The following is an 18217-nucleotide window of genomic DNA, read 5'->3' as shown; positions in this document are numbered from 1 at the left end:
TGGCTTGACTTCGCCTCTAGGGGTGCGTGCTCATTCTACGAGAGCAGTGGCTTCTTCTCAGGCCTTTTTCAAGGGGTCCTCGATGGAAGATGTTTGTGCTGCGGCAGGATGGTCCTCTCCTAGCACCTTCATCAAGTTTTACAGTCTGGACGTGAGGATGGCTCCTGGCTCCCGGGTCTTATCCGCTTGAGCAGACGCTTTCCTTGGTCTTCTAGCTATCTAAGGTACGTCAGGCATTATGGTATAGCGTTCCCAAAGCGATGACGTCATCGCAGCATCGAAGTGAGCCTATGAGAGGGACCATCTCGGTTACGTATGTAACCTTGGTTCCCTGAATAGGGGAACGAGATGCTGCGATGCTGGGCCGTTCCATACCTTGATAGCGCTTCCTTCGTAAATCAGTGAAATCTGATGGAAATAGCGCACAGCACGCTATATAGCTCACCTACGTGCGCATTGGGGGCGGTGCTAAGCGCAATTTGGCCAATGAATTGGCGTGATGGTATAAGGGCTTCAGACATTCGTCACACCGAAGGTGTTCCAAAGCGATGACGTCATCGCAGCATCTCGTTCCCCTATTCAGGGAACCAAGGTTACATACGTAACCGAGATGTTCTGACATCAACTTTTTACGGAAGTCACAGCGGTTCGTGAAAAATCACAGCTACTTTATGGAGGCTGTGTGAATTTTACTGTGGACTGACTGTTTTGAAACTTATATGGTAGTTACATAGCACCTAGACCTCAGTTATCATGAAAAAAGCCAGGAAATTTCAGTTTTAACAATATGGGACCTTTAAAACATAATAGTAATAAATGTTTTTTTGAGCAGCAAATCAGAATATTAGAATGATTTCTGAAGGCTCGTGTGACTGGAGTAACGATGCTAAAAAATCAGATGATGCTGACCTTGTGTTTGCCATGTAAATAGCCCCGATGCTAACATGGTGTTAAAAAAATGAATAAACAAACATCACACTTCACACACCTCTGAGAAATCCACTTCGCAGTGCATAATCACATCCTTTGTTCATCTCTTTGGCTGTGTATAGGTGGTTCAAGGCTGCTACAGAGAGTAGCACAGCTGCCCAGCTGCCATAGAAGCTCATCTGCTGCCCACCAATGCCCACCTCACCGATGTTTCTTCTGGAAGAAATCAAATAGTTCTCACAGTGTGGTCTGGCCTGCTGTAGTGCGTCCCTCTTATGCTGTACCCAAGGTAATTACAGCCTCAACAAGTGACACTAACAATTTAATATTGATTAAATTGGAAAAAAGAATTGATTTTTGAGCTTTATGCATCACAAATGTTCTTTATATATACTCTCTTCTCTCAGCACATCCAGAAGCCAGACTATGTGTCATCCAGCAAAGTGCCTGAGTGGCCAGATTACATAGAGTTTAAAGATGAGGAGCAGATCCAGGGATTGAGACGAGCATGTCAACTAGCCAGACACATACTGCTCCTGGCAGGAAAGAGTTTGAAGGTATACTCTACACTTTCCTGGAATTTGAGAATGTAACGGTGAATAAGCTTGATGTGACACATCCTTGAATTGTTTTTTTGCAGACGCTGTCACCTATATTGTTTGTTTTCTAGGTTGGTATGACGACCGATGAAATAGACTTTATAGTCCATCAGGAAGCCATTCGTCACAATGCCTACCCCTCTCCTTTACATTACGGGGGCTTTCCGAAGTCAGTCTGCACCTCTGTTAACAATGTAGTATGCCATGGCATTCCAGACAGGTAACTCAGTGCTATCAAACATAAGTGCTTTGTTGTGACTGCATGTCTATACTTTTGTTTGTTAGTATATGTGTCAGTGGCATGGAACAGTCCTGCTCCTGAAGGGCCAACATCCTGCAGAGTTTAGTTCCAACCTGCTCCAACACGCATGCCTAGACGTTTCCAGCAGATATGGTCTTATTACTGGTAGATACCAACCTCTGTGGCTCTACAATTGGAGAAAGCATAACAGCCAACTTGGATCATGCATGCCGTGCTGAATTTCTGTCATTGTGTGACAGTCAGTCACTGTTCGCAGATTCCATAGAAATGAATGAGAAGTGTCTTAACTGATTCCTACCTCTTTCGAAATTGTCTGTGACTACTCTTATAAAACAATTTTTGCTCAAAATATTTTTCACTCCAAAATAAATGTTTAATGGCAAACAGGTTGAAGATTAGTGGACAGGTTGCCGGTTCATTAATTGATAAGCTGCTTTCTCAAAAAAGCATATTGTTCAGCGTATTGACATCCATTCTCTCTAGAGTGCTGCAGCATTACACATTTTTCTGTTAACTTTGGAGACTTGACTTAAAGCGGCTATGTTTCTACCACTTCTAAAGATCTCGGTTAATTAGAGTAGGTGTGTTTAGGGTTGGAGCTAAACTTTTCAGGGTTTTTGCCCTCTAGTAGCAGGATTGTAATGTACTCTTTGTATTTGTGTTGTATTTATTGTTTAAAAACTTTTATACCGTTTTCAAGAAAGGTCTGAATTCATTGACTCAAAAAGTCAAGTAGTGTAACCAGGGGTGTAGGGGTGGGCGATATGACCAAAATCTTGTATCACGATATGAGTAATTTTATATCACGATATATATCACAATATAGTTTTTTTTTTCTTTTAATAAGGTTTTTATGATATTAAAATCTTTGATACCATATATATGCATAATTATTAGCATTATTATTTATTTATTTATTTATTTTTCTTATCCTATTTACAAAAGTGAATTAGTCAAGAGCAGTGAGAGATTTTTGTTTCAACGGCCTAAAATCAGTTGTTTTAAACTGCAGTGCTTAAAAAAGCGTGCAAACATGAAGTTTTCATGACCACGCGCACAGCAAAGTGACGTGAGCGCGCATGCTGTTATTCATGCATCCCCGTGTAATGCATGTAAGACTGCCGTCATTCAAATGATAAAAAAGTATTGCCGTAAACAATGTATGTTGCGGCACCACGAAATAAACGATAGAGCATAATATGAAACGATAGACTTTTAATTTCGTCCATCCGATATATATCGTCATATCACCCAGCCCTAGATGCGAGTTATTGTAATAAATAGATAAATTTGTCAAGATAAAAATATAATTTTTAATTTATAACTAAAAAGTTTTTAGAGAGTCACAACATCAGGGTTTTTTCTGGATGTTATAGTTGCACCACATGATTTTAATGGTTGCACCTCATGACTACAATTTTGTTTTCTTCTTCAAATATTAATAAGCAGTTTTGTTAAAACATTTTTCTAAGAAAATACCAGCTACTTAATTTTTTTAAGAATTTTATTCTGCTCTACTGAGGCTTCTTTTCTTATGGTGTCATTTCGTATTTTATGCACCCAAAAATATATAGAAATTAATTTTAATTCAGAAGTTAAAAGCATGTACGTATTAATTTTTATTTTTTTGTATTTATGTATTTTTAACACCTTACATACTGTCAGTATTGTATTTTGTTTTCTAGTCGGCCATTGCAGGATGGAGATATCATCAATATAGATGTCACAGTGAGTCCTCTGTTTAAATTCTAAGCTAGTTAATTGCTGTTAGATTTAAAATTAATAAAGTTTAAAAAACTTGACCCTTTAACACTAGTGTTCTCTATTCTTTTTCTATTCTATCTACTTTTTATTCTTTTAATTTATTCTAAGAAAAAAAAAACTTTGATGTGTACAGTATACTGCGTTAGACTAACCGGGACTTGTCACAACACTTACATATTGTTACTCTTTTGTTGTTTTGATACCCTCATTTGTAAGTCGCTTTGGATAAAAGCATCTGCTAAATCATAAAATGTAAATGTAAATAGTGGATGCTATATGTATTTTGTAGGTTTATCTAGAAGGTTACCACGGAGACACCTCAGAAACATTTCTGATTGGCTCAGTGAATGAACAGGGCAGGAAGTTAGTGGATGTGGCTCGACAGTGCAGAGATCAGGCCATTGCCGCCTGTGGACCAGGTCAACCTCTGTGCGTCATTGGCAACACTATCAGGTGTGTGTTCATTCCCACAATCTATATATATATATATATATATATATATATATATATATATATATGCATAATTATTAGCATTATTATTTATTTATTTATTTATTTTTCTTATCCTATTTACAAAAGTGAATTAGTCAAGAGCAGTGAGAGATTTTCTCTCACACAGAAACAGAGACAGCGCGCGCATATAGCTCTGTTGTTTGTGTTTCAACGGCCTAAAATCAGTTGTTTTAAACTGCAGTGCTTAAAAAAGCGTGCAAACATGAAGTTTTCATGACCACGCGCACAGCAAAGTGACGTGAGCGCGCATGCTGTTATTCACCTTTCTGCCTGCATCCCCGTGTAATGCATGTAAGACTGCCGTCATTCAAATGATAAAAAAGTATTGCCGTAAACAATGTATGTTGCGGCACCACGAAATAAACGATAGAGCATAATATGAAACGATAGACTTTTAATTTCGTCCATCCGATATATATCGTCATATAACCCAGCCCTAGATGCGAGTTATTGTAATAAATAGATAAATTTGTCAAGATAAAAATATAATTTTTAATTTATAACTAAAAAGTTTTTAGAGAGTCACAACATCAGGGTTTTTTCTGGATGTTATAGTTGCACCACATGATTTTAATGGTTGCACCTCATGACTACAATTTTGTTTTCTTCTTCAAATATTAATAAGCAGTTTTGTTAAAACATTTTTCTAAGAAAATACCAGCTACTTAATTTTTTTAAGAATTTTATTCTGCTCTACTGAGGCTTCTTTTCTTATGGTGTCATTTCGTATTTTATGCACCCAAAAATATATAGAAATTAATTTTAATTCAGAAGTTAAAAGCATGTACGTATTAATTTTTATTTTTTTGTATTTATGTATTTTTAACACCTTACATACTGTCAGTATTGTATTTTGTTTTCTAGTCGGCCATTGCAGGATGGAGATATCATCAATATAGATGTCACAGTGAGTCCTCTGTTTAAATTCTAAGCTAGTTAATTGCTGTTAGATTTAAAATTAATAAAGTTTAAAAAACTTGACCCTTTAACACTAGTGTTCTCTATTCTTTTTCTATTCTATCTACTTTTTATTCTTTTAATTTATTCTAAGAAAAAAAAAACTTTGATGTGTACAGTATACTGCGTTAGACTAACCGGGACTTGTCACAACACTTACATATTGTTACTCTTTTGTTGTTTTGATACCCTCATTTGTAAGTCGCTTTGGATAAAAGCATCTGCTAAATCATAAAATGTAAATGTAAATAGTGGATGCTATATGTATTTTGTAGGTTTATCTAGAAGGTTACCACGGAGACACCTCAGAAACATTTCTGATTGGCTCAGTGAATGAACAGGGCAGGAAGTTAGTGGATGTGGCTCGACAGTGCAGAGATCAGGCCATTGCCGCCTGTGGACCAGGTCAACCTCTGTGCGTCATTGGCAACACTATCAGGTGTGTGTTCATTCCCACAATCATCCCAGATTGAATTCCTGACAGCATCTCGCACCTTCAAGAGTGATGTCTGTGGGAAATTTTCTTTTATTCACTGCATTTTCCAACTTGCTCTTGTTAAAAAAAGCACATCTAACCTCTAAACCTCTCTGTTATCCCTCTTGTGCACAAAAGTAGAAAAAAGACAGCAATCTTGCCTCGTCAGTCCTTATTTGATAGTGTAGTGTCTGAAGAAGGACTGCACAGAGTTAATGTATTTCTCAGTGAGCTCCGAGCAAGCAATTACCCAGAGTGCAATGGGGTTTTTCCTGCAATGGGGTGTAAATTACAGGTTAGTTTGTCTTGTTGGATGTGTGCATGTGTGCAAGTGTCCGTGTGTGTGTGTGTGTGAGGGGGAGAGAGAGAGAGAGAGAGAGAGAGAGAGCGAGCGATGTAAATTACAGGCTTGCTCCTGCTGTCTTTGAGAATCGTAGACTCTGCCAGGGTGGATTCAGCTCCCCACAGAGACACGAAAAGATCCGCAGGAGCCTTTTCACAGAGAGAGGACATACTTAATCACTCACATACAGTACAGAAACATCTTTAACAACATCCTATTGAATTTCCACTTCTAATGCAAAGACTTAAATGTGCACAATATCAATTGTGAAGATGCTGAAATGGGTTCAAGGTCAAAACGTATAGCTAAAAAATTGTGAATATTTTATTTTTACTTTCATCATATAAATGTGTATTTTACTTCAATCTTAAAAATAATTCAGTCGAGTGATTAAATGAGCTTTTTGTTCATTTTGTGCAGTGTAGCAGTAGAAATGTCCTCTGTGTCTGAGGAAGCAATGCTTTTGTTTCTCTCTCTCTTTCTCTCTCCCTGCGTAGGATTCTGAGCTTCTGCAGGGACATACACTGTTATTATATACACACAGAGGGAACAATTACCTCTCCTCAGGAAAAAGCACTTAGACCTCTCTTTCACTCCTTCTCTCCATCTCTTGCTTTTATTTATTTTTTTATCATGCTGGCACCCTAGCATCCTCTCTGCTGCTCTCTCTCTTTACAATTCTTTGTCTCGGTCTTTTATTCTTTCTCTTGCATCTTTTTCTTTTTGTCTGTTATACACCTTTGTCCTCTACCTTCCCCCTCCCGGAATATAAAAAAACAACTATGCGAGAACATTTCAAGCATGCCTTATTCACAGTGAAAATGTTATTTACATGTAGGCAACATAGTTAAATTTGACATCTCACAGGCAACGCCCTAATTGGGTGTAGGCACGTGGGTAAACCAGAATTTTTTTTTTACCCAATGAGAAAATTTAATTTTACACTTATAATCATTTATCAGACACTTTTATCCAAAAGAGGAAAATATACAAGCAATTTATCATACATCAACCAGAATAAACCTGGCTAAAACATAAATTTGAGTACTTCTTTTTTCTTTCTGAATTACAGCAAAGTAGCAAATTCAAATGGATTCCGTGTGTGTCCATATTTTATCGGTCATGGGATCGGAACATATTTCCATGGTTATCCAGAGATATGGCATCATGGTGAGAGTTTATACATCATTATTTGATGTATTATTAATTTATTTGACTTAATATTCAGAAATTATATCTCAATTTGCCATGGTTGACTTATACTTTATACTTCACTCAAAAATGAAAGTTCTGTCATTATTTACTCTTTTTTTTTTTTTATGTTGTCCAAACCTGTATAACTGAATTTCTTCTGTAGAACACAAAAGAAGATATTTTGAAAAATGTCACAGGGGTTTTTGTTGTTGTTTTTGTTTGTCCCTACAATGAAAGTAAGTAATCTAATTGCATTGTCCTTACAATGAAAGTCAAATATTTAATATAGTTTGGACCCTAATATCTTCTATAGTGCAGGTTTAGATTAAAATGAAGGTTAGTAAATGATGGCATAATTTTTAGTTTTGGATGAATTAACTCTAATTTATTTTAAGTTTTATGAATACATATATATGAATACAGTTCATTAATGTGATCAGCTAAGATGTTTTACCATTAATTAGGGCCCAAGCACCAATGGTGGTTCATGCTTCTTTTCTCTTTTACAGCCAATGACAATGACCTACAGATGGAAGAGGGCATGTCCTTCACCATAGGTCTGTACAGTATGTGTGTACTCATCTTTGTTTTAGATGACCGACTGATTGAATGTTATTAAGAACATCAGCGGAAGCATGAATTTGTACGTTTTCAGGAAGTTAAACCATCCGTCCATTTTTCCAGAACCCATTCTTATGGAAGGATCCTCAGAATTCAAGATCCTGAAGGACAAGTGGACTGCTGTATCTGTGGATGACAAAAGGTGCATGTTGTGTTCAATTTCTCCTTCCACACTTCTAATGAGAGCCCAATGCAGCCATTTAAATGTAGCCTACATTAATCATTCATTACTTCATGCAAGAATAAGTGGCCAAATTCTATTGAGAATCTTCAAGAACTTTATTTCTATTGGCTGTTGACATTTAGCTTGGAAAGACTAAGTACCCTCAGAATTTGAAGCAAATAGAGAGCTAAGTACTCTGGCATAAACCTTCCTTTAACTGCATATATTTCACTGGAGAGCAGTTCAGTGTTAATTGCAAATGAGCTGATTGCCCTGTTGGCAGGTGAGAGCAGAGTGTTACTACTTGGTCAGTGGTTGATTAGAGCTCTGATTTTTAAGGTTGACTGGGGTAATATGCAATATAAGAAAATGGATAGATTCCTTATTTTAATTCTACATCTAAGGCAGTTGTTCTCAACCTTTTTGACTCCAAGGCCCTCATTGTGATTTACTGAAAAAGGATTAAGGGATTTTAAAAAAATATTTAAACTAACCATTTTTACCTGACAAAATGTTTTAGAGCTTGGCATAACTAGACAAGAATTGTATATAAATATATAAAAATGCTAATGGTGTAAAATCTTATTATTCTTTTTACATTATTATTATTATAGAATTTTTCCAGGTATTGAAATCACACATTTATATATTTTAGTTGTTAATGCTTGTTTCGTCTTATTTTAAATTACTTTGTCATCTTGCGGCACTCATAGAAGTTTGCTGAGGCCCTTATGGGTCCCAGACCCCTGGTTGAGAACCACTGATTTTAGATAAATGACTAAATCTCAACATGTTCACCTGTGTGTTTGTTTTCTTGTGTGTTAATACTCAGATCGGCCCAATTTGAACACACGGTTGTAATCACCAGCGATGGTGTAGAGATTCTGACAAAACTACCAGATGAAGATTGACCGGACAAGAATTATGGGACATCTTGAAGTGTGACCTGTGAGATGGATCTGCGTTTTTAAAATAATAGAATCTGTTATTTAAATAAATGTTTCTTAACATTTATCCAGTGTTTCATCTCATTTTGTTAGCCTGACCAAATGGCTTCTTGAAACAGCTGTGCAACTCCAGCCCGTTTGAATTAATAGGGTTAATTGTTTAATGCATGTAGGTTATTATGTAATGAGTTTCAAAATCTCTTCACTATTCCAAACTCTTTGGTTTCTGATGTCATCTCTGACTGAACTCATTGAAAGCACAGGGAATGAAATGTCATTACGTCTTATTATTATGGCGGGGTTTCTCCGTACATCATAATATTACTCCGCAGTAATGTAGTTAGCGCTGTGCATCTCTCGAGAGGTGATTATATTTATGGGCCAGGGGTTTCTGTATGAGCCATGTGTAGCGTATCAAGAATACCCTATAATCATATCTGTTTCACGGCGTCATTGGCAAACTGCTTATGCTGTCTGACATTTGACAGAGTTTGAATTCTGCTGTCTGAAATGCGCATGTATTCTCAGTGAGAATAGCAGTGTGTTCATAGCTTTCAGTCTTACAATTTGCGTTTTGAAGTGTGTGGATGGTATAAAAAAAAGTAATCATATTTTGTGAATATTAAATCGCTTAAAAACACACACTGAATAAAATACGTCAAATGAGTGATCAGAAAGTGCGCTTACATGAGCACGAACTCTCTCCACAAACCGGCTTCCATTCTGCATCTGTTTAATGGCTGTGCCTCTATGATGTGTACAATTAAAGTTAATTACATTGTGACCCTTACTAGTTAATCCGTAGCTTTCGGTGGCTGTGCCATCTGGGAAGTTTCCTTCTGCTTTTGCATGAAACAGTCCGTAAGCTCTATATTTAGACTAAAGAAACGCGCACATAAATCACCTATAAATTTACGTTTGTATGTTTTTTTTTTTTTTAACTAAGAATCGATAGCCTATTAAAAACAAAACGTATAAAGCAAATGATGTGTACGTATAAAACGAGATGTAAACGACACCATGTAACATTTAAACGCGCATTGTTTGTTTTACTAAAGTCCTTAGATTATGATGATGGAATATGTAAAGACCAAGGAATTGTTTCTATACATTATTATTATTAAGCACAAAAGGAATAGTTTCTACATTATTATTATTAAGCATATCTGTTTAGGCCTATTTGTATAGGTCTACTAGTTTATGTGATTTGATCGCACTTTCTGACCGCATGGTGCCTGCCTTTCTAAGCTGTGCTCATTAAATCGAATCATAATTGCAGCCATTTGGTTTTTGTGCATCCTCACGCATTTTCATCTGTCTGTCGCAATTGCGAGCAATTTCTGGCGCGGAGGGACTCTTTTCAGTCGGACAAAAGAAAAAGGAATAGGCAGGGAATAGCAATAGGGGTCAGGTGCTGTCTTCTGTCATGAAGGATGTTCCTGATCATTATATTGACTCTAAACGAATTGATTTTAAACTTAAAATCTCGCATTTCGCTCACTTTTCGTTGCATCTTTCCATATTTATTTTACTGTTTTATTTAGGCTACGACATTTTGTGATCTGTTCCTATCTGAAGTAGGCTATAGTTTTTTATTATGTTGTTCGTTTAATTTGGGCTTGGTTTGGCTATGTGAATGCTCTGTAGTTATTTGCTTTCTCTTTAATCGTACAATACATTTGTCGTCATGGCAAAGAAAAAAAAAAAATGTCATGAGATCCAGCAAAATATTGGCTATGCAAATCAACTGTTGCGTTACTGACAGCCCACTTTTTTCTGCAGTACACAGAAAGTGATTAATAATAATGCCAATGCACTACAAAATATCATTACAGATTAAACCGCAAAATGTTTCCTCTCTTTTCTATTCTAGAAATATTACAGAGACCCTCTGCTCTGCTTCATGCGGATGTAGCTTTGAATCCATACGGAAGCAGTCATTTGGACTCATATAGTGGTGTGGTTGCAAATAAGCCCTGGCATTTCAATTACTGCCAGCTGTGAATGTTGACATAAGGAACGAAGCAGAACGGTAAAATGTGCTACCATCATAGTAGCATTTGCTGTACCTGCAAAGATATGCCATGGTGACCTGGTGGGTTTGAGAATCAGATTCCCAAAATCAGAATAAAAATAGTCGTCTTTTTCAATAAGAATCAAAGGATCCGGGCCCCAACCACTATGTCCGTATTTAGAAAAACCGCGGAAGCGCGAATGAACCTCAAAAGCAACAAATCATATAAGATAAACGATTAGTTACAACAGCCCCTGAAACGTTATTCTTTATAATAGTTCGTGGGTAAACTTCGGGAATAGCCTACTGATGATTCTGTTATTATGCTGTTTTGTTATGCTGCGCTTTGTTTGTTTGTTCGGCCAAGTTGATTGATTTGAGATATTCTGTTCAATTTTTCCCTTTAATATAGCCTACAATTTAATATGTTTAGGTAGAACAAATGTTTATTTTTTTATTTTTATTTTAGCGATTATTAATAGTTCAAGAAAGTTATATAAAAATATTCACACGATTTGAGGGCCTAATAAAGAAAATATGCAATCCATTTGTAATATGCATTTGCCTTAATTACAATTAGGTAAAGCAACTTTTAATCCCAGTTTCACAATGACAAATAAACATACATGGACTAGATTACAGGTGCTGTATAATATGAAACATGAGCAAAAGCCTCATATTAATTTGTAAAATTGGTGCAAGTGGTGTTTTGCCCTCAGAGTTAAGCCGGGTCTCCCACCTATTCCAGTAACTATTTTAGTTCCAAAAATATTGAACTTGACCATGTAAAGACGTGAGGCAATGAGAAACTGCGTGTCCCCGTACAAGAATAGCTCAAGGCTGTGCTGGAGCTGGAAGCGGGGACTCGAGGAGAATGTTTCCAGGGCGGTCTGCTTGAGGCGGTTTTATGATTTTTTTCTCTCTGGTTGAGTGGCGTTCATTAAACGTCTGGAAGAGGAGCGAGCTGACTCCAGAGAGTCTGGAGTGGGAAGAGCCCTCGCCGCACGCGGAACGCCCTCGCATCTCCTTCTGCGCATGTCAAGACGCGTCCGAATGCCAGGCGCTCCCCCTCATGCCCAGAGGTACAGGATACCTCCTCATCAAAAACATTTACAAAGGATTAAATAGGGTCAGATTCGCTCTACCGAATAATCACACATGCATTACGTGTGCAAAAGAAACGGAGATATGTACAGGAAAAGTCTGCAAAGTCTCCTATGCAGACATAATTTCTTAATTTCTGTAAATATTAAATTAGTGCATATGAACCCATGTTGTCTTTACGCAGCGAGCGTTCCAAATTCAAACGGGGTCTCTTTCATTTATACGGTTTCATTCATGCGTTTTAGCCAAATAAGTGCTTGGTTGCCACGTTAAAAGTAAAAATTGTTAGATGCCAGGTTAAAAGAACGTGGAAATATCAACACACACACACACACGTTACAGACCAGTTGTAGCCTACGATCCTTTACAAGACTTTTACGACCAATGAAGAATCGTTTTTATAGAGCAAAACCTGAAAAAAAAAAAACACAGTTCCACAAAATCCTTGGGTTGAAGAAAAACAACTTGAAACGACAATCAAAGAACCAAACGTTAAACTGATAGTAAAACGCACATTTAATTATGACTGCAGGTTATAAGCATTTTAATAGATTTATCACTAAATCTAATATATTCTGTACAACACACGAAAAAGGCTACCCGTTTGTACTTGGAATGTGAAATAAACATATCTGATTACCCCTTTCATTTTGACTATAACGAAAACAAATAAATAAATAGAAAAATAATTTAATGTGCGTTGCTTGCGCGCATTAGTGGCGCCAAAGAATTCCACGGCAAACATCTTTAGCAAACCCAGCCTGAAAATAGATTTTAGAGTTAATGTTTTCCTAAGATATAAGTCCAGTGACAGAATAGGCCTATATCCTCCTACAACAGGTGTATTCGGCCATTTTAGTCCTCTGTTAGAATATGGCCCCAGCACTCATGGCAGAGCTGTGATGAGGTTGTATTAAGGTACTGGGCTGTAGATGTGTGACTGGATTCGTGGATGAGTACCATGAATAGTTTGTCAAAAACGATGGGGCGGTGGTGTTTGGTGGCCCAGTGGGCTGCTCTGAAACTGTGTCTCCGTCGTTCGGTGTCTGGTTCGGTGGGAAATCCCAACCTGCTTGTGGTGGAGGAGTACTAGAGGGAGAGTCACCGGCAGCAACCTGGTCTGATGGAATCTCGCCGTTTTTCCACAACTTTTTGAATTTTGAGCGTCGGTTCTGAAACCATATCTTCACCTGTGGCGCAAAACAAAGCGCGTCTAAGTTAAACATGAAATAACACAACTCTACGTTAAAATAAATAAAAGTACAGAAATACAGCTTCAAACTTATAGCCAAAGCATGCAGTAAAAGAGCCGCGTTTGACCTGGGTCTGTGTGAGGCCCATAGAAGCCGCCAATTCGGCGCGTTCTGGGAGCGCGAGATACTGGGTCTTCTGGAATCTGCGCTGGAGAGCCGCCAGCTGAAAACTGGAGTAGATGGTTCGCGGTTTCCGGACTTTCTTTGGCTTTCCATTCACCATGCGCACCTCTGGCTCACTCTCTTCTTTCTCTATCAAAATTAACCACAAAAATTGTCATTGTAAAATATCACAACACGACAATAGGCAACAGAAAACGACGTTTGGGAATACTGAGGCGGTCTTACCTGGTTCGGTTGGAGTTGGTGAAGAACTGGGTCCATACGTTCCATAAGCGCCATAGGAAGAAGCATAGCCTAAATCGTAAGCCTTTGGGCTGTAGTGAACATTACCCACTGTACCAGGATGATAGGAATAAGATGCCAGTTGTGCGTACGCTGTCCCCGCGCAGTGACCTGTCTGTGAACTACTGTAGAAGTTGCTGTCGGTCACAGTTGACACCGGCAATGTTGGGGAATCCTGCGACTTGTGAACGGTACTGAAGCTGCTCGAGGTAATATGGGTTGTATGCATATCCGAGCCAAGGCTATCCAGAACAGCGGTCATTTTGCAGGAAAAAAACAGTGAACTGAATTTACTTACCGTGACCACTTAAAATAGCCTATTCAAAATCTGCACCTCTAACAAATAACCGGTGATACAAAAATCACACAACTTATGGAGGTAGTTTGTTTCACCTTAAGTTACATATCCATAGCTGATAGAGGGTTTGAGCTCCGCGGCGGTTTCTGCCTTGGAGACGCTGACGGGCGGGCCATATACTGGGCGTCATGTGGTAAAGCGAACCAATCGGTTAGCAGGCAGTTCTAAGAAGCACTGCCAGCTGAAGGAAGACCTCTGTCAAGTCGAAATAACAAAATATCTTGCAGCCTTGGTCTTAAGGGATTTAGCTATTCTTTACAAAAAGTAAAAAAATATAACCATTCACTTACTAAATAAATTAAAATCGAAAAATTGGTGAATTTCAAAAAGAGAGAAAAAATAGCTAAATATAGAGAGAAAAAAATGAAAGAAGACAGGACTATTTTTTTCCAGATGGAAAATAGCCAGGGAGAATGAAATAAAGGAGCATTGTCTTTTTCTGTAGTAGGAACATTTTTTGTGCACCTAACTGAATTCTATGTCATTCGAATGTAATTTTCTTGTTTATATGCAACCTAAGATGAACCCTGAACCTTTAGCCTTTCAAATTGAGCAGTACGCATGTAAATTACTCGATCAATGGCTTACATTTAGACCAAGTAATAGTCTAAAAGTATCAAATGAAGCTTACAGTCTTGATTAAAGGGATATGTTTCCTCATTGTTGAGAAGCACGGTTTAACTGGAATGCCATCTATCGTTGAAATGTTGTCAGTGTATCTTACGGAAGCAGTCTGCATTCCTCTGACTAATCACAGACGGCGCCAGTCTCCTTACACCCACAGGTGCACAAAACAGCAATTATTCCCCGGTAAACACCAGGGATAAAGCGCGGAACCAGCCCTATATGATGCTCTGTCGCGCCAAACGCCTCGTGCACAGACCTACATAGAAAACTACCTCAGTCACGAGAACTGGCAATTTACTAAGTATTCTGTCAACTCAACAAACTTTGTGGCCTGAGCTCTGCCAGCTATAATCCCTGGTGACTTGTCTCTGCTGTAGAGCGATTTAAAATAGAATGTTGTTATTTTATAAAAACAAATAAATAAATCGAATTAAAATATATGCTATTATGTGAGCCTATACTTTATTTAGAGTCGTTAATAAAATGAATAGGCCTAATGTTAGTGTTGACACTCGATTGGGTTAGTTGGAAGGATGAATTGGATCAAAACATGGTTGGTCATTACTAGGCTACAGTATGCACAAAATTACTGTACAGTTATATCAATATATATTCAAAGTTGAAGTCAGTCTCTGGCTCCTTTTCTGCTCAGGTCAGGTGTTCAGGGGACAAGTCTTAGAGAGGACCTCTGGCGCCCTCCTGCGTCCATAAATATAAAACTACCTTTTTCGAGATGATGTCTTCCCCCAATGCACTCCAAATTCACCCCACCCGCAGCTACACCGATTCAGATTGGTTTGGTGACTTATTACATTCTAATAATAAAATAATAATACATTTTATTTAAAGGCGCCTTTTCAGAGCACTCAAGGACACCGTACAGTTGATTGATAATCATAAAATCAAGACAACAATACAACAAACAACAACTATTGACATTAAATAATTTAAAATTGATCAGAGAAAGCTAATTTAAACAAGTAAGTTAAGACATGATTTAAAAGTAGTCACTTTCTTGTATAGATTATGGAAGAGAATTCCAGAGATTAGGAGCAGCACAACTAAATGCCCTAGACCCCAGGAGATGGTCCTCACTGCAGAACACAATATCCAGGGGGCGAGGTTGGATCCAGATCCAACTCCTCCCACCTTACATATACCTAAACCTACCCGTCTCCACCCCTGATCCCTAAAGCCACCCATCTCCACCCCTAAACTTACCATCTCCACCCCCTAGATGTGGATCCAACCCCGCCCCCTGGATCTTTGTTCTGCAGTGAGGGGCTACTGGCCCATAGTGGCTAAACGAACAGAAGGTACAACAAGGGAAACAGATGAAGAAGATCTGAGAGTACGCTTCGGGATGTAAATATGAAGCAAATCAGAGAGATATTGTGGTGCAAGATTATGAAGAGCTTTAAAAGTGAGAAGTAGAATCTTATACTCTACTCGATATTTAACAGGAAGCCAGTGAAGATGGTAGAGAACTGGAGTGATATGCTCGATGGAGGAGGTTCTAGTAATTATATGGGCAACTGAATTCTGGACCAATTGAAGTTTATGAATGAGTTTGTAAGGTAGCCCAAAGAGAAGAGAGTTACAATAATCAATGTGCGAGGTAACTAGAGTATGTACAAGAATAGCTGTGGAATTTTGTGTGAGAAATGGACGAAGGCGGCTGATGTTCTGTAAATGGAGATACACAGATGGAGTAATATTGTTCACATGCTTTTCAAAAGATAAAGTACTATCGAGAGGAGGTTCTAGTAATTATACGGGCAGCTGAATTCTGGACCAATTGAAGTTTGTGAAGGAGTTTGTAAGGTAGCCCAAAGAGAAGAGAGTTACAATAATCAATGTGCGAGGTAACTAGAGTATGTACAAGAATAGCTGTGGAATTTTGTGTGAGAAATGGACGAAGGCGGCTGATGTTCCGTAAATGGAGATACGCAGACCGAGTAATATTGTTTATCTTTTCAAAAGATAAAGTACTATCGAGGATGACACCTAGACTTTTAACCTGAGTAGATGGGGAGATTATAGAGTTATCAACAGAAAGTGAAAAACTGTTGGATTTTGACAAATTAGATTTGGTACCAACAAGGAGAACTTCTGTTTTATCAATATTCAGCTTGAGAAAGTTACGCGAAAACCAGGATTTAATCTCTTCTAAGCAACCCAAAAGAGAGGAAGAAAGTAGGGTAGAATTTGTCTTAGAAGACAAATAAAGCTGGGTGTCGTCGGCATAGCAATGAAAACTGATGCCATATTTCCTAAAAATGTAACCAAGGGGTAGTAAATAAATAATAAATAAAAGAGGGCCCAAAACAGAGCCTTGAGGAACACCAGCTGTAACAGGTGAAACATATGATCTGAAATTTTTAAGTTGAACAAATTGAGTGCGCCCAGAGAGATCAGATCTGAACCAACTAAGAGGGATACCAGTAATACCTATAGAGAGTAGTCTATCTAAGATAACTTGATGAGAAATTGTATATCAAAGGCCGCGGTTAAATCGAGTAGAATAAGTAGTTAAAAGTCCAGAATCAGCTGACATCAGCAGATCATTAACAACTTTTACCATGACAGTCTCTGTACTATGCAAAGGGCGGAAACCGGATTGGAATTTTTCAAACAGGCTATTTTTAAAAAGATGGGAATGAACCTGAGATGCAACAACTTTTTCCAAAATTTTTGAGAGAAAGGGCAAATTGGAAATTGGGCGAAAATTAGCAAAATTATTAGGGTCAGCTCCCAGTTTCTTAAGTCTTGGAGTGATTACAGCAACCTTAAAAGATGAAGGAACCACACCAGAGGTGAGAGACGAGTGTAAAATATTGTTTACTATATCAGATAGAGAAAATAAACAGGCTTTGACCAGTTGAGTGGGGAGTGGATCTAACTGACAAGTGGAAAACTTTGATAAGGCCTGATATTTAATCAATAGTTGGAAGTTCGAAACTGTAAAATAGAGACAGAAGAGAATCACGGGAAGGTAAATACAACAGATCAGATGCCACATTATTTTGAGAAGTTAATTGCTGATGAATATTTCCAATTTTAGTATTAAAAAAGGTCATTAATTTATCGCATAGATCACTAGAATATAGATGAGAAGGAAGAGTATCAGGAGGCCGCAGGATATTATTTACTGTGTTCAACAAGGACCTTGTATTCCCTTCATCTATCCCAATTATAATAGAGTAGTAGTCAGATTTAGCGGTTAGAAGAGCATTCTTGTAAGAGAGCATATGATCTGTGTGCATATCTTTATGAACATTGAGTCCAGTTTTAATGTATAAACGTTCCAAGCGACGCCCCTTAGTTTTAAGTTGTCTTCGTTCTGGTGTACAATAAAATAAACAGTTCGAGTTTTGAAAGGTGCAAGTGTATCAAGCACACTGTGCAGTCCCTCATTATAATAAGAAACCAAGTCATCTGGAGTAGAGAAAGCATTGCTCCTGAAGAAATTGTCCAGTCCATCAGAAAGAGCAGATAGATCGATGTTCTTGATATTGCGAAATGAAATGGAACGACCCATGTTGTTTTTTTTAACCATTAAGTTAACACTGAATGACATTAAAGGGTTAGTTCACCCAAAAATGAAAATTAGGCTGCGTTTTCCTCCCCCCCGAGGCATCCTAGGTGTATATGACTTTCTTCTTTCAGACGAATCCAGTCGGAGTTA

The 18217-nt window shown here is 37.9% G+C and overlaps 2 protein-coding genes and 1 long non-coding RNA gene across 3 annotated transcripts in view; 2 read left to right on the top strand and 1 right to left on the bottom strand.

Moving 5' to 3' along the window:
* The window catches only part of metap1d (methionyl aminopeptidase type 1D (mitochondrial)), a 16088-nt gene extending 7311 nt beyond the window's left edge, over positions 1-8777 (top strand). The window contains exons 2-10 of the mRNA XM_016507225.1: positions 1053-1219; positions 1338-1487; positions 1601-1749; positions 3477-3519; positions 3845-4008; positions 6916-7013; positions 7547-7594; positions 7722-7800; positions 8654-8777. Coding sequence (XP_016362711.1) covers positions 1053-1219; positions 1338-1487; positions 1601-1749; positions 3477-3519; positions 3845-4008; positions 6916-7013; positions 7547-7594; positions 7722-7800; positions 8654-8732 — 977 coding nt within the window. The 3' untranslated portion in view covers positions 8733-8777. The remainder of the gene's footprint in view (positions 1-1052; positions 1220-1337; positions 1488-1600; positions 1750-3476; positions 3520-3844; positions 4009-6915; positions 7014-7546; positions 7595-7721; positions 7801-8653) is intronic.
* Positions 4899-6093, top strand: LOC107704336 (uncharacterized). The gene is made up of 3 exons (XR_001635949.1): positions 4899-4975; positions 5301-5464; positions 5930-6093. It is a non-coding gene; the product is annotated as an uncharacterized LOC107704336 (long non-coding RNA).
* A 3810-nt stretch (positions 8778-12587) lies between the features above and the next one.
* LOC107704335 (homeobox protein Dlx2b-like) lies at positions 12588-13806 on the bottom strand. Its single transcript, XM_016507226.1, has 3 exons — positions 13488-13806; positions 13207-13391; positions 12588-13076 (listed from the first exon to the last, which is right to left on the bottom strand). Exons 1-3 carry the CDS (start codon positions 13804-13806, stop codon positions 12753-12755), a joined length of 828 nt encoding a protein of 275 aa, XP_016362712.1. The 3' UTR covers positions 12588-12752.
* Between the last annotated feature and the right edge of the window lie 4411 nt (positions 13807-18217).

The sequence above is a fragment of the Sinocyclocheilus anshuiensis genome, unplaced genomic scaffold (genome assembly GCF_001515605.1).
Source record: "Sinocyclocheilus anshuiensis isolate Anshui unplaced genomic scaffold, SAMN03320099.WGS_v1.1 scaffold1448, whole genome shotgun sequence".
NCBI classification, from domain to species: domain Eukaryota; kingdom Metazoa; phylum Chordata; class Actinopteri; order Cypriniformes; family Cyprinidae; genus Sinocyclocheilus; species Sinocyclocheilus anshuiensis.
This window is presented reverse-complemented; position numbering and strand designations above follow the sequence as displayed.

What these genes read in the sequence shown, in the direction of transcription:
- LOC107704335 (XM_016507226.1), bottom strand. Translation starts at nt 13,806, where the DNA reads ATGACCGCTGTTCTGGATAGCCTTGGCTCGGATATGCATACAACCCAT. An exon ending in ACCAACTCCAACCGAACCAG is followed by an intron (nt 13,392 to 13,487) that starts GTAAGACCGCCT and finishes TAATTTTGATAG; the next exon opens with AGAAAGAAGAGAGTGAGCCA. An exon ending in TGGGCCTCACACAGACCCAG is followed by an intron (nt 13,077 to 13,206) that starts GTCAAACGCGGC and finishes TTTGCGCCACAG; the next exon opens with GTGAAGATATGGTTTCAGAA.